The sequence below is a fragment of the Cnephaeus nilssonii genome, assembly GCF_951640355.1.
Source record: "Cnephaeus nilssonii genome assembly, chromosome: 9".
NCBI classification, from domain to species: Eukaryota; Metazoa; Chordata; class Mammalia; order Chiroptera; family Vespertilionidae; genus Cnephaeus; species Cnephaeus nilssonii.
Window position 1 is genome coordinate 15,222,364 of NC_137080.1, and position 15,114 is coordinate 15,237,477.

The 15,114-nt window shown below is 35.7% G+C and overlaps 1 protein-coding gene across 1 annotated transcript in view; it reads right to left on the reverse strand.

Moving 5' to 3' along the window:
• Positions 1 to 14,499, reverse strand: part of TRDN (triadin) — a gene marked incomplete at both ends in the record, with an annotated part of 228,008 nt that extends 213,509 nt beyond the window's left edge. Inside the window, 3 exons of the mRNA XM_079781157.1 lie at positions 7 to 171; positions 14,074 to 14,283; positions 14,481 to 14,499. Coding sequence (XP_079637283.1) covers positions 7 to 171; positions 14,074 to 14,283; positions 14,481 to 14,499 — 394 coding nt within the window. The remainder of the gene's footprint in view (positions 1 to 6; positions 172 to 14,073; positions 14,284 to 14,480) is intronic.
• Between the last annotated feature and the right edge of the window lie 615 nt (positions 14,500 to 15,114).

The following is a 15,114-nucleotide window of genomic DNA, read 5'->3' on the forward strand; positions in this document are numbered from 1 at the left end:
TTGTACCTGTATCAGTGTCCTCGTCCCCATCATCATCTTCTTCTTCATCACCCTCAGACGAGATGATGTCAGACAACAAAGAAAAGAAGCCATAGACCCAGTCCGTAGTTTCCTCCACTGCATGATGTACGAATTTTAGAGGATCTGAGCCAATCTTGGAAATAGAGCTTGCTAAAAGTAATTTTAAAAGAAGAAAATTTTACAGTAATTCCCCAAAAAACTAAGAAAAACTTTTCCAGATTTGTTCTTTTGACTAAATTAATACATCAATTTTATGAACTTAAATGATCTCTTGGCTACATTTTTTTTCTCAGAAATATAAGTTGCATTTTTTTTTTTTAGTAAGCACATGTATTCAATTAAAAAGAAACATTATTGGGTAACTGTGGTTCAAACACTATGGGGTAACCAAGAATGAAGCTGCCCTTGAGAAATTTTAATCTAAATAAAAGTTTAACATGGGAAAAATTAGAAATATATTAAAATAATGTATAGTTATGTTATCTAAATTGCAATATATATTCTAAGTTATGGATGGTCAGGAACAGATGAAATCATGGTTGGCCCATATTGTACTGAAAAACATCATGGTAAAGAAGACTTTAAATATTCAGATAAGCTCTAAGTTCCAGGTTGACTTAAGTAGCTGTGACTAAAATAAGACTGATAGGTCCATTTATTATCATTTGTGATACAGTAAGAAAAATATGGAATTGTCAAGGTAGTGATCATATTGAGCTCTGGTTAGATTCAATTTCTTTACCCTTGTTAGATATCCAATAACAAAAAATAAAAAGTCTTTGAACTTCTAATAACTTTAATGGATAAATTAGAAAACAAATGAAGTCCACAAATTTGTCCTTTTCTTTTATCCTAGGAGATATAAAGCATTTGCAGAATGAGCGATTAAATAATAAAAAATCCAAGCAATTAGGCATTTTAGGTATTTTCAAAATATTATTCTTCTCATTCAAATTATAAGAAAACTTATCTCAAGGGGTAAGAACAGTGTTTAAGATCTGATTGAAGAGGTGGTCTACCCAGAAACATAGTATGCATTGCACCTGATTTTTCATCAACCTGTAATTAAATTTTAGATTTATGTTTTCCTTAATTTAAAAAACTACTTTAGTTTTTCAGACATCATTTTTTCTCTTTGATATTTTAAGAGACCAGAATTATACCAGCATATTATATTATCTAAAGGTTAAGTACTTCAAAATTAGTCTTTAACTCTGATTGTGATAGGAAGTCACGGAAAGAGGAATGAAGTGATTTTACTCATGTAATGTCTTTTGCTGTGTTGAGTATTGGAAGAATTCCAGGTTGGAAATAGGAAGATCAGAAAGGAGCCCAATGAAGTAATCTAGCAGAAAAATTACCATAATTTCTATCAGGGTTTTAACAGTGTGTGGGATGAGATGTGATTGGATTCTGAATGTATTTAAAAGATAGAATTAATAGTATAGACTGACAGTTTGCCTGTAGGGTGTGAAAAAGAAGGATACAGGATAACTTTACAGTTTTTGGTATAAGAAACCAGAACAATGGAAATGCCATTTACTAAAATGGGAAGAACTGGAGAGAAGCAGCAGGGATTTTAGGGGGAGCATATATGTAGTTGAGTTTCAGACTTGTCAAACTTGAGTTGCCTTTTATACATCTATATGTCATATTGTATAGCTCACTATGATCTACAAAAGGGAAGTCCTCGCGGAAGATAGAAACTTGGGAGTTCGACAGAGAAATAGAAGATATTGAAAGACATGACAGAGAGTATATGCAGGAATGCTTCAATGTTTAGAATATAGGAATAAGTCAGAGAAGGAGAGATGAACAGGGAAGGAGGGAGGGAGGGAGGGAGGGAGGGAGGAAGAGAGAGAGAGAGAGAGAGAGAGAGAGAGAGAGAGAGAGAGAGAGAAGAGGGGGAATTGAAACACAGAAAAAAAGAGCATAATGTACTAGCTGTACTAGATAGATATGAAGTGAAGAATTGTTTTGAGGATGAATGATCACTGACAAATGTAGCTGATAGGTCAAGTGAGAGTGACTTTTAGCTTTAATGATGATGTCACTGGCAATCCCAAAGGACAGTTTCAGTGGGATGCATTCAAGACCAAATGGGAAGAATCTAGAGGCAGTAATTACATTTTACTGTAAAGTAAATGGCAGAAATTTGGAAATGGTTGAAGGAGGACTGGAATCATAATGAGTTTTCTGTTGTTGGTACTGTTAAAGAAGGAAATAATCTTCCATTTTTATGCTGATGGGTAAGATTCCACAGAGAGGGGGGAAATGATAGGAGAGAGAAGATTTCTGGGGAAATTTTAAATTTTATGTTCTATTTGAGGAGATTCACAACCCATTCAAGGATGACAAGTTATAAAATGCTGGCCTCAGAGAAACCTATCTCCAGGATTCAGCGTCACTGTAACTTTACTCTTTCTTTGGTCTTTATTTTGCTACATTCTGGACAGTTTCGTGTGAGCAAGGTATAGTAGTCTGAATGGATAGATTAAATCTCAGAGAAAGGAAATGAATGGATTTTATCATTGCAACTGAGAATTTTAAAAGAATTATATATACGGAACTGGATTGTACTGACATCATTAAAGACATTTTAGCCCTAGTATATTTTATATCTAATGGAAGAATACTGCAAATGGGGTTTTTATGATCTGAATAGATTGAGACCATTTATCCATTGCTGTTCTTTCTAAGTGTTCACTGAGGAACATAACAATAAAATCCAACAACATAGGCATCTGTTTAATTATCCCTATGCTTAAATGTATTATATAAACTCTGTAGACATATATATATATAAAATATATATATATATATTTTGCCTGGTTTTAAAATAGTCAAATTAGGCTACTTTTATGAAGTCAATGTTGCTGGCTTGAGATCAACTTCTGATTTTTAGCCACTCAGACAACAACTTTAAAAAATGATATATATGGACTAGATATAGACATAGACATAGATATAGATATTGAATAAGATAGCAGTCTTCAAGTTAATCCTTATTCCTTCCCTCAGACATCCAAATCATTTCAAAGGGAATAATATACAATGCAACTAAACCTTTTATTAATGTCTTCCTTTTTAAGAGTACTCAGATAACTTTACTTTCTTACCTCTTCTGTTTCCATGAGTTAATTACATATATCACAGTGAGGATCCTTAGATAACAACAGTAGGTAACACTTATAAAGTGCATATTACCTGCAAGATATCACTCTAAGAACTTTACAAATATTAACTCACTTTTTCCTTTCAATAATCCAATTTGGTAGCTATATTATTTTATCTCTATATTAAATATAGAAACAATGAGACACAGAGTATTTAAATAATATGGCTAAGGTTACACAGCTAGTAAATGATGGAGTCTGATTTTGTACCCTCCAGAGCATGATTTTTAGCTATTATGTTATACTGCTATCAAACAAACAATAACATGAATTCACAATTGTTTCTAGAATAGGATGTTGGATGGGAGATTCTTGGTTTGCTTGCTGTTAAAAGGGTAAAAAAGTTGTGGCATGGAGTCAGAGAACCTGGAGCTGCTGTAGCCACGTTATACCCACACGAACTGTAGCTGGATCACTAAGAAAGGCAAAGGTTAAAAATGAAAGAACTTGAGTTCATGACATTGGTGAGGCATTGAATTATCCAATGTTGGAATAATCACCTGCTTCCAGCACTTCTATTATATGAGATAAGAAATGTTTCTCAGTGTTCAAGTACTCTTAATAGTATCTTCTTCTATTTCTCACAGAAATATATACCACCAGATGCAGGGGAAACTGCTTTAGGCTCCTTAAGATCAGTAATTGGATTCTTGACACTCATAAAAGAGTGCCAAGAGAAGCAAGAAAAAGTTTAAAGTTAAATAAGATTTTTATTTGTTCTCTGTCCTTGAAGCCACACGTTATAGATTCTGAAGTTTCTAAATATACTAGGGAAATTAAATTAGTCATTTTTTCTACTTTCCTTCCAAAGAACCAATTCCATGGTTTCACCATTATCTTTGACCATCAGCCTTACGTTCTTCAAGCTATATTTGACTCTTCTTTATCTTTCATATCTAGAGCAACTTCAGCAAACGATGGTTACAAGCATGGGCTCTGAGCTCAGATTGATAGCATTCAAGCTCAAGCCTCCCTCCTTGGGCAGTGCCAAACCATATTGGAACCAGAAACAAAAAGAAAAATTGGTAAAAATGATCCTGTCTTCATTTAAAAGCTTTGATATTTTGTAATCACAGTTGTTTGCATTAATTTTGAATTGTTAAATATTGCATTAAAATATCATTTATTTTAATTGATGAATTTTCTATAACTCTTAAATTTTACATGCAAGGTAAGTTTTTTACCCACCTCAGTCTAGTCCTGGTGCTTCTCCAACTAATAGCTGTGTGATGATCAGAAAATCAGCTTTTGCCATGTTTATACAATTCATCGAGACCTCTGCTTTTTCCAAAGTCACTAAGCTAAATCAAGACCACAACGCCTCATGCCAATTATTTCTATATTCAGCCTGCTCATAATCCAATTTATAACATGCTGAGTTCTGACGAACAATGTTATATAGTGGGGCGGGGGGGGGGGGGGAATCTCAAAGCACGCTGTGCTTCCGTTTGCTGAACTGTAAATGACAATAAGAGTAATAATACCTCACAAGGCGTTATGAGTATTATATGAAATAGTACATATAAATCACATACCACAGTGCCTGGTAATTAATCAATGTCAATGTGAAGAAATAAGCAAGATTGTCTTTGAATCTAAAATAATCCAGAGGCTCTTCCAAATTTGCTAGCCGGGGCTGGCAGCTTCCCCTTCCCTCAGCATCAGGCTCAGTGTATGATCTCACCTTCTCTCAGTCTCCAAATACTATAGGACTGCCGTTTCCAGTATCCTCTTGGGTGTGTGGCACTTTAATTCTGACTGTATGGTATCCATTCTCAAATAAGTTATTCTCCCCCACTCGCCCCCAGCTATAACGCTGCCCTCCTGCTTTCCTTATCAAACTAAAGAGCAACTAAGAGAAGGGTCTCTAGATTTGCCCGTCTGCATCTGTCTGAGCCACTACATGGAATGGCAGGAGAAAAGGGGTCTCGGTCATCTTCTGATTCTGCTCAGGAGTCTCTGCCTGCACCGGAAGATACTTATTGAGCACAGAGAAGTAAATTCCCACAAGGCAACACAGCTACTAAATGGTGGAGCCAGTATTCTAACCCACTGTTCTAGCCCCCAGAGCCTGCATTCAACTACTTTGGATCTTGTCTTGAAAGTCATGTATTTGTTTTTCTTGTTTTGTGTTTTGCTCACTTGTTTATTTGTTTTTGATTGCTATATATGCTTAGCAAATACTTTTTGTTTAGATCATACAAATTCTATTAAATGTTATGTGTCAGGCAGTGAGCAGGGAGATAGACATATTGAGATGAATAAGACTATTTTTACCTTTGTGATACTTATGGCCTAATCAGGGAGACAGAAGTTTAAAAAGTATTATAAATGTAAAGCCTATCACTATCAATGTCATTATAAACTAATATTTTATGAAGTAATGCTATGCACATTACTCAACATTCAGAGTGTAAAACAATTCTACCACCCTTCCCTTTATTTAATCATTTATGCATCATTATTTTACATTAACATTGATTCAAATGTTTATTGAGCTCATATGTATAAGCACTAGAAAAAATCAAGTGAATGAAATAGATAAAGCTATTCACTATTCTTTTTACAAACCTAGCAGGTCAGTGAAGAAAGATATTAAATAAATAATCAGACCCAATTAAATATATACAACTTGGAATAAATGCTATGAGTAAAAAGTAAAAAATATAATGAGGAATTATGATAGAGTGACGTGATTTTTATTGAAAGTTCAGGAATGATTCTTTTTAAGGAAATTAATTTAAGCATAGCACTGAAAGATGTATAACAGCTGGTCTATCAAAAAGTGAGTATTAACATATGCTATGATTTATAATTGCGGATATAGATGGATATAATTATAAATCCCAATATAAGCTCTCATTTGCTAAGGTTTAAGCAAGTGATCTAGAGCATTGGTATCATATTTTTAGGCTTTTTGACCTCGAATTGACAACCAGCAAAAAACCTGGGGTCCAACACAGAATTATCAACTTTTGATTTTATAAATAAGTAAATAAGTAACATTAAGAAACAGTGACAAAAACAATCTTTGTCGTTTTATCATAATTTCAAAAGAGACTTTTAAGACCAAAATGCAGGAACAATAGAATTAATAACATTTCTTTAAAATGAAAAAATTCTTTTCTTCCCTCCCCTCTTGTGTCATGAAGAATCAACCAACTTTGATTAAGGTCTGGGAATCATTGGACTACAGAGCCTCCTGCTTCCCCGAGATATTTATAAACAGATTGGAACTGTGTAATGAGATGCATTTTCTTAAGTTTAGTGACCAAAAGGACCAAACAGTCCTGGAACATTGAACAGAAAATGTGGAATATGAGATAAGACTTGAATCAGAATGAGAAGCACACAAAACGTTAAATATTCTTGAAAACTCAGTATACATGAGAACTGATGAAGTCTAAAATGGTGCATGTAGTGTCTCAGTATTCCAAGTCTCCTGAAATGTAATAACATATTCATACATATACAGTCACACAGACATCTCTATAAACACACACACAGATACCTATAAAAAATACATATATACATACCTGTTAAATGTTCAATTTACACATTGTGATTGACTTTGGGTCTTACCTGAATCATTTTACCCCTCTAAACTTAGTCTGACAAACAGTGCACCTGCTTAACTGGGCTAAGTGCCAGGGGAAAAGAATCAGGGAAATTAATTTCCAAGAGCAGTAGATAAATGGCACACCTCATTAGAAAATCTATTTAAAAGGCACATCAGGAGCTGTCTGCTAGACTTTCATAAGAAATTGATGCTTCCTACCATCATGTCCTTGCTGGCTCTCTTCTCAAATTACTGATCTTACTTCCTGGTAATAAGATTCAAATTCTAGTTACATTTAATGAGTGCCTCCTATGTGCCAGGCACATATGTTTTACATAGATTAGCTTATCTAATTCTTACGGAAATAAGTATGTTTTGTGGAATGCATGCAAAAATTATCAAATGTTGTTTGAGACCACCTGGTATTGCCATATAATGATTTTTTCCCTTCTTATGAATGAGGATGCTAATAAATTATGACCCTCATTCTTAGGCAAGAAGAGCCAAGAGTTACTGCTTTTTTTTCTTGTACATTCTGACCTAGAGGGAAATCAGAACATCCACTAATGCCTACATTTATGATCATTTCTCTTGAAATCCTATTTGTTTGTATGTATTGCTTAGAGAAAAAGTTGTCTCTGTGTAAATAAAGCAAAGAAGTTGTAAGGAATTTCAACCAAATCCCACAAATTTTGGTCCTGAAAGAGTTATTAAATTCTTGGGGCACCCCTGTGATTTCCGGAAGGGCTTCCTGGCTGGTTTGCAGAAATTCGGGGCCAAGACCTCTAGCAACCTTTGTGACCCCCTAGCCTCAATTACTAAAAAAGTAAGGTTGTCTTTCCTCTTCCCTCCACACCTCCTATCACCCTTAACTTGGAGTTTCTGAAGACATTCATCTTCCAGGAGAGAACTAAATGCAGGGTGGATAATATCTGGGCAATGAGGCATCTTGCTTTGTGCCTGTGGTCCTGAAATAAATATTAATAGCTATTCATTTCACTTTCACCGGTATCTCTGTCTTGGATGATAAATTATAGTCATCCTACATGGTAGCTTTGCATGCTGTCAAATCACTAAGCCGGAACTACATGTCCCAGAATTCCTTTACAAGTACTTTCCAGGTAAGTTGTGCACAAGAGAAATTTGTATGAGTTTTGGGAGGTAAAAAGGAAGTACTAAGCCATTGTTTATTTTCTGAAGGTTGATGTAGGGCAGGTGCTGTTGCAGCTCAAGCACATTATCTCCGATATGCTGGCTGACCCTGACATGCGGCAACAGACCTCAGCGTGTCAGCCAGTTGTTACTGGACCGCCTCATCCAGCATCTCCAAATCCTGGCCAGGTGTTTGTGCAGATTCCTTGGTGAAGGCACCAATTTATCCTGCAGCTCACCCACATCATCGTGATTTGAGGTGGTGTGAGTCAAACAAGGGTTCCATTTTGTCCTTGTCAGTTCCGGTTTGTCCATAGTTGTCCCTATTCTATTTCTATTTCTGCCCTTCCCAATGACGGGGTTCAGCACACCCTATCCTAAAATTTGGCACCTTGGCATACTGAATTTATTCAACTGAAGGAATTTGAGGAACGGCAGATACTAGAAGGACTTTCTGATCTTCCCTTAAAGCAGGTCATAAAACTACTTCATGGAAAGGAGCATCATTACTTCCCAAAACCAGAGGAATTGAATGAACAGGCCTTGCTGTTTGCCCCAATTTACAACACTTAGCTCCTAACTCTTTTGTCCTATCACATTTCCCCACCACTTTTCACTCTTCATCAAACTTAGGATATAAATGTTTAGGTTTAACTGCTTCTCAAGACCTTTCTTTCCTTATGAAGGCCCCAGCGTCACATAAAACATATGTCAAATCAATTGGAATGCGTTTTCTCTTTTGTTAAAGGGACCCCAGCCCAAAATTTAGAAGGGTAGAAGAGAAAGATATTCTTCCTTTCCTACACCAATTTGCTCCTTGCTGACTTCCAACCCAGCCCGGACACATTGCAAATGCCTTCAAAAGTCATATAATAAGTCCCCTATTCTGTATCACTCATAGTGATTCTACTTAGAGCAAACTCTGACAGATATACCACAGTGTTGGTTGAATACACTTCGGACATTATACTTAATAAAAAATGAAGGGTGGGTAAAATCTGTTTTCTAGTATCTGTTTTGGTGTCCTATAATTTGTCTTATTTGATAACGAGAATCAAAGTCACAAATTTTGCAAACCAGAAAGCAAGGTGCTATCTGCATTTCACAGACAAGGAAATGCAAGTCCCTAGTCATGTTATCTTGTAGGTTTTAGAGCTGGGGAGTGAACCCAAGATTTCTGAAAGAAGCACTTAAACGCCAATACCACAAATGCCTCATAAGCAAATTATGTACAGGTAAGTCAGATCAAATTCAGAAAAGAAGGAATTGTGAACGCTGCTCAGTACTGATGAAAAAATATTTTATTTCCCTATGAACAGTTTTTATTATCTTCAAAGCCTTTACCTACTTTTCTAAAGTGCCAGAGAGTCATAGAGCTCAAGGACAGCTGCCTTTACTGTTTGGCCTTCAGAGGTATTTCCAGTGTGCTTCCTTCTACCACTAGCCTTGCGTTTTAAGCATTTGCAAAACGTATTTCAAAGATTGTTATATAGAAAAGATTCATCATCATAACAATATTAATTCCTAGTAAATGTTTGAAATGCATCAATTAAAACACGATGGAATACTAATGCTGCTGTAAAAAAGAAGGAATTCTTACCATTTGCAACAGCATGGATAGAACTGGAGACCATTATGCTAAGCGAAATAAGCCAATCAAAAAAAGATAAATATCACATGATCTCACTCATATGTGGGATATAATGATCAACATAATTTGATGAACAGGAATAGATCGATCTAGAGACAAATGGCAGGGGAAGGGAGGGTTAGAGAGCAACCAAAGGACTTGTATGCATGCATATTAGCATAACCAATGGAAACAGACACGGGGGCGGTGGGGGCTTGCCCGGGGTGGGAATGGCTGAGGGGCGGGGAGGGCAGGGTCAAGCAGGGAAAAAGGAGACATATGTAAAAATTTAGAGATAAATAAATAAAATAATAATAATATTCAAAACATAAGAGTAACTTTTACATTTTGAAACTCTTGAAGCAAATGATTTTATTTCTGTGAAAAATCAACATAAAAAAGGCAGGTTTGAATTTGCTAAATAGAGCAAAGAAATTAGAATTGCAATATGAATGGATGTGTCCCATCCAACCAACCAAAGATTAATATGAGTTTTTTGTACTACAATTATACAAATGCTTTGAACTTATATTCTTTGGGTTCTAGAAATTGATCATTCAAAATTCAATTATCTAAAACTATTTGAACTTCTTATTTGAAGAATTTGTACATTTCCCTTACAAAATTTCAGCTTTGTAAATTTTTCTTTCATTACAAATCCATTGGTAAATATTTACTTTCCTAGATTTGGCCTCATGAGTTATCTTACCACATCACCTTTTTGTTTGAACCTATCATAATTGCAGTATCTTTTTGTCAACTCGAGTATTGGATGGCATACCATGTATGTAAGCATTTATCTAAAGGTGTATAACTTAGCAAAGTAATTTTCTGAAGGTGAAATATGGGGTAGTCAGCCTCCCAAATGGCCCCCAATGATGCTATGCTGGTACTTACACCCTTGCACAGTCTCTTCAAACATTAATTGTGTAACCAAAAGGATTTTGTAGGGGAAAATGTGTGTGATTTTAAGCTTAGGGCCTAAGAGGCATTGTGGTGTCTACCTTGCTCTCTCTTGAATCATTCATTCTGGAGGAAGCAGCTGCCATGTTGTGAGGACACACGAGCATTAATGGGCAGCCAAGTGGGGCATCTTGCCAATGGCTCTAAAACCTCAGAAATCATTCAGCCCCAACAAATATCTTCACTGAAACCTCAAGGCATACCCTAAGCCAGAACCACCCTGTGAGCCATTCCCAAATTCCTGACCCACAGAAAGAGTGTAAAATAAAAAGCAGTTATTGTTCTTTTATACCACTTACTTTTGAGGTAATTTCTCATGTCACTATAGATAACATTACAAAACATAACAAACAGCATTTCATCTTATAAGCATTTTATTATTTTTACAATCTAATTTTATCAAACTTAATAATTTTTAAAGTTGTTCAAAACTGTCTGACTGGCTGAAATGACGTTTTTATGGCATATTGTTTCTTCATAATATAAAAAGTTGTTTCAAAATCCAAATGTCAGGATCATTCATTCCTTTAAGCAACGTGTAGCAGAACACCCACTGTGTGACAGGCACTCATATACAGAGATATATAAGACCGTCTCTTCCTTGGATAGGTTTACGTTTCTGAGTGAGATAGGTAAGTGAACAGATCCCTATAATACAATGTGTTAACTGATTTAATACAAGTGTCCGTAAGATATGAAGGAACGAAAACATGGTACAGAGGATTCTTCTTAGGATGTCTGAGAATGTTTCATAAAAAAAAGGGTGAATAGAATTTCTCTAGATAGAAGATTGAGGAATGAGTCTCTACTAGTGAAATTCATATTTATACAGTGTTTGTGATAAACTAGGTTTTGTTCTAAGTACTTTAAATATATTCACTTATATACTTTTCTTAATCTTTTTACACAGGTACCATTATAATCCCTGCTTTATAGGTGATGAAACAGACAGAGAGAGGCTGAGTGACTTTTCCAATATCCCACAGCTAGAAAGTGGTAAGGTCTGGATTTAATACCAGGGAAATCCAACACCAGAGTTCATATTCTTAACTATTTTAATACACTTTCGGCTGTCTCAGTGGGGCTGGGAGAGAGGAACAGTATAGACAGAGGCACTGAGCAGTGAGAGTACATTTTTCTAGAGAAAGTAGTTATATGACTGGAAAACAAGATGCATGAGCTGAATTACAGGAAGAAAATGAAGAACTAAGCCAAGGATTTAGTCAATATCATGTCAAGGAACTTGCACTTAGGCAATAGGAAATAGTTGATGAAAGTTATGTGTTATGAGGATACCTTTGGAGCAATGTTAAAGGGGAGAGACTGGATGAGGGAGACAAGAAGAAACTGCATTAACACCCCGAAAAGAGAACCAAGGTCTGAAGTGTAGTAAAGGAGAAGGGAGCATAAGTATGAGACACGGAGTAGCCGCCATGGAGCATGGTGACTAATCGGATGCCACACAGATTTAAGAGATGACGTGCAGGTTTCTTTTTATAAGGAATGGATAGTGGGTTAGGTCATTAATAAATATAGAAAGCTGGAGGGGGAGACCTCAGATAGGAGATGTGCTTAAAAAAACACTTCTTAAAAAAATAAATGAAGTTGTAGTAATACAGAGGCTATTTTTTCCCTATCACATGAAATGCCAATCACATAGGCATTATCCATAGCACCTAATTACAGTGGTCCAAGGGTCTTCTACAGTGGATTAAAAGTGTGATTTTTCACTTAAGTAATCTAACCTGGAAGACTAATAAGTAGCTGCTCATTCTATGTAATTAAGAACAAATTGCATTCAACAGAAATTTCTGTAATACACTTTTAAATTATTAACTTTACAAATATTAGATTCACATGCAGTTCTTAACATGTACTGTAAGCATTAAAGAACTATATTTTATTATCATATTTGGTTCTAAAATTTAAATGAATGAAAGCTTAAGAAAGGAAAGAAAAGATGAAATGTTACAGTTAATATAGGCTCAAGGGAAATAAAATCTTCTAGAGTAATGTAATTAATTGTTTTTCATTTAAAATTCTAGGTCAGAATTTTATATTATGGGCAGTTCCAGTGTGTATTCTTTTAAGAGTTTAAATTCCACAATATAACAAAATTACAGCCTACTTAGAGCAGAGGTTCATGGCTTTGGGTGAATAGCCTTTTTTGCTCAGGTTGACACCATGGACATATCTCTAGCTGCTAGCTGATGCTTGCTTTAGCCCAGCTACCAATGTTGCAGGTGGGCAGGGTCATCTCAGTTATACCTCCACACCAGTAAACCCAAATGACAGAATTTTACAACTTTGCAAATGTATATTTGTATTTCTTTTAACAGCCATTTTCTGGCACATATAATAAATTCTTGATAAGTAATTGTTTAATGCATAAAAGGCTATAATGAAAAATAGAGGGTCTTTGAAGATATAGAATGCAACTTACAGAGATTATAGCTTCTGGATCCTACTGATTCATCTACTACTGAGGAAGGGAAAATGGGGATGGGGGGTGAGCAGTACAAATATGAATAAGTGCTCTAATAGATTAATGAAATGTTTTTCCTTGTGGTAAAAAGTGATAAGCAAAAACTCATTCACCTGTTTATTTATTATTTATCGAATGCCTGAGTAATTCCTTCATCAAGGAATGCACTGTCAATATAGTGTATCAGTGAGAAAATAAATTTTAAAAATATAAAAAAGACTTTTAACAAAGAGATGAATGATATACTCAGAGATTGAATTGTCATAATGAAAATTTATCTTCACTTGTGTTTTTCCTATTTTACTGCAAAACACATGGACACTCAAGATATAATATCTCATTATAAGCCATTCTGGGAAAACCCTTTTAACACTATTTTCAAGAACTCAAAATAGGATATTTTGATGGGAGGAGCAAAGACTATGTCTGAAAAGGAAGCTTAAAGCCACATGGTAGGGGTGGGGGGGGGGGCTTAAAAATACTTTACACTCTTTTCTATTTGTCCAAAAGCTTTTCATTTTCACCCAGCTGTTGTGGTTCAGTGGTTGACCCATGAGCTAAGAGGTCCATGGTTTGATTCCTGGTCAGGGTATATGCCCAGGTTGTGGGCTCGATCCCCAGTGAGGGGGATGGTGCAGGAACACCCAATTGATGTTTCTCTCCCATAGATGTTACTATCTCTATTCCTCTCCCTTCTTCTCTCTCTAAAATCAACAAAAGCTCTTCATTTTGTTTTATATTACTTACTGTAAAATCCACAAATTATCTTTTATTAATGGTTGATAAAGTTCCAGTTCCAAAACTAAGAACACCCAACCTTTTTAACCATTATATTCATGAGATTGTAACATTCAGCCTTGTTCAGCTCTACAAATGAGAAAATCTATTTCATTTGAAATCAATGAGTATACCAGTCATAGAAGGAGAATAGAAGGGAAAAAAAAAGAAACTAGACTTTGGTGACCTAAAAGCACATTTGTTTGGGGTGCTTTATTTATCACATTAAGATGGGGTGAAGAGAAACAAAGCCAGAACTGGGGAGAACAATTTTTCTATTCATTAAAAAGCCAAATTTCATGGATCTTACCTGAAAAGTTTTTATAATCCACTAAATCAAACATCACAACGGCAACAGCTGACCACGTGATGATCAGAGCAATAACGAGCAGCCAGGCTGCCGGGGAGCTGAACGTGGTCACAATGTCTTCTGTGACTGTCCTCTTCAGTACTTTTCCAGGGGACTTGGGCACGGATCCATTCTTGTTGTCGATAACAGTTGTAGTGGTGGATGCATTTCCTAAGCAAGCATTCAGAAAGGAGAATTACAATTTAGAAATTCACATCAAATGTTAATGACAAAAAACAACAACATAGGTTATGCAAATACAGTATATGTAAGTGGCTTATATCATTTTCTCTAGTAGAACACACCTCTTTAGTGGCAGGACCATACCTCGCTGTCCACTGCCACATCACCTCTTCCTCAGCATTCACCTTCCTGCCTGAAACCCATATGCCCTTAGAATCAGCATGCCTTGTCTCCCAAGTTCCATAAATGCTGCCATCAAGGTCACAGACCTTACCATCATCTTGAATTCATTTTTGCTTTTCCCTTACCATCTCCAAAACCACTACATTGTGGGAAATGGGCATTTTTTAGTCAAGGTACTTTTTAAAACCCTTTTTCTTTATTTAGGCTCCTATGCCAGTTCTGAATGCAAGCAAAAGCATCTCCTCTGGGAGAGAAACAAAATCAGTAATAAAATAGTTTAAATGGATGAAATTCCTTCTAGATATCCTGGTTTAACGGCATACCTGACCCTTTTATTGAGACCATTCATTTTTATTTGTAAAGGGGCACAGAAGATCTAAGAGAACGATGTGGGAAAATCTTAAATATAGTAACCTTTTTATTCCTGCTTTCAAGAGTCTACATGTTCCTGAGAGAAAATTTTAAACATATAAAAAATAGATAAATAGGTAAAATAAGTAGGCGATCCTTTATAATCTCCCCACCCAAGAACAAGCAATACAACTATCCTATCTAATAAAAGGGCAATATGCAAATTAACCATCACTCCATCACAAAGATGGCAGCACCCATAGCCACAAGATGACGGCGCCCAGT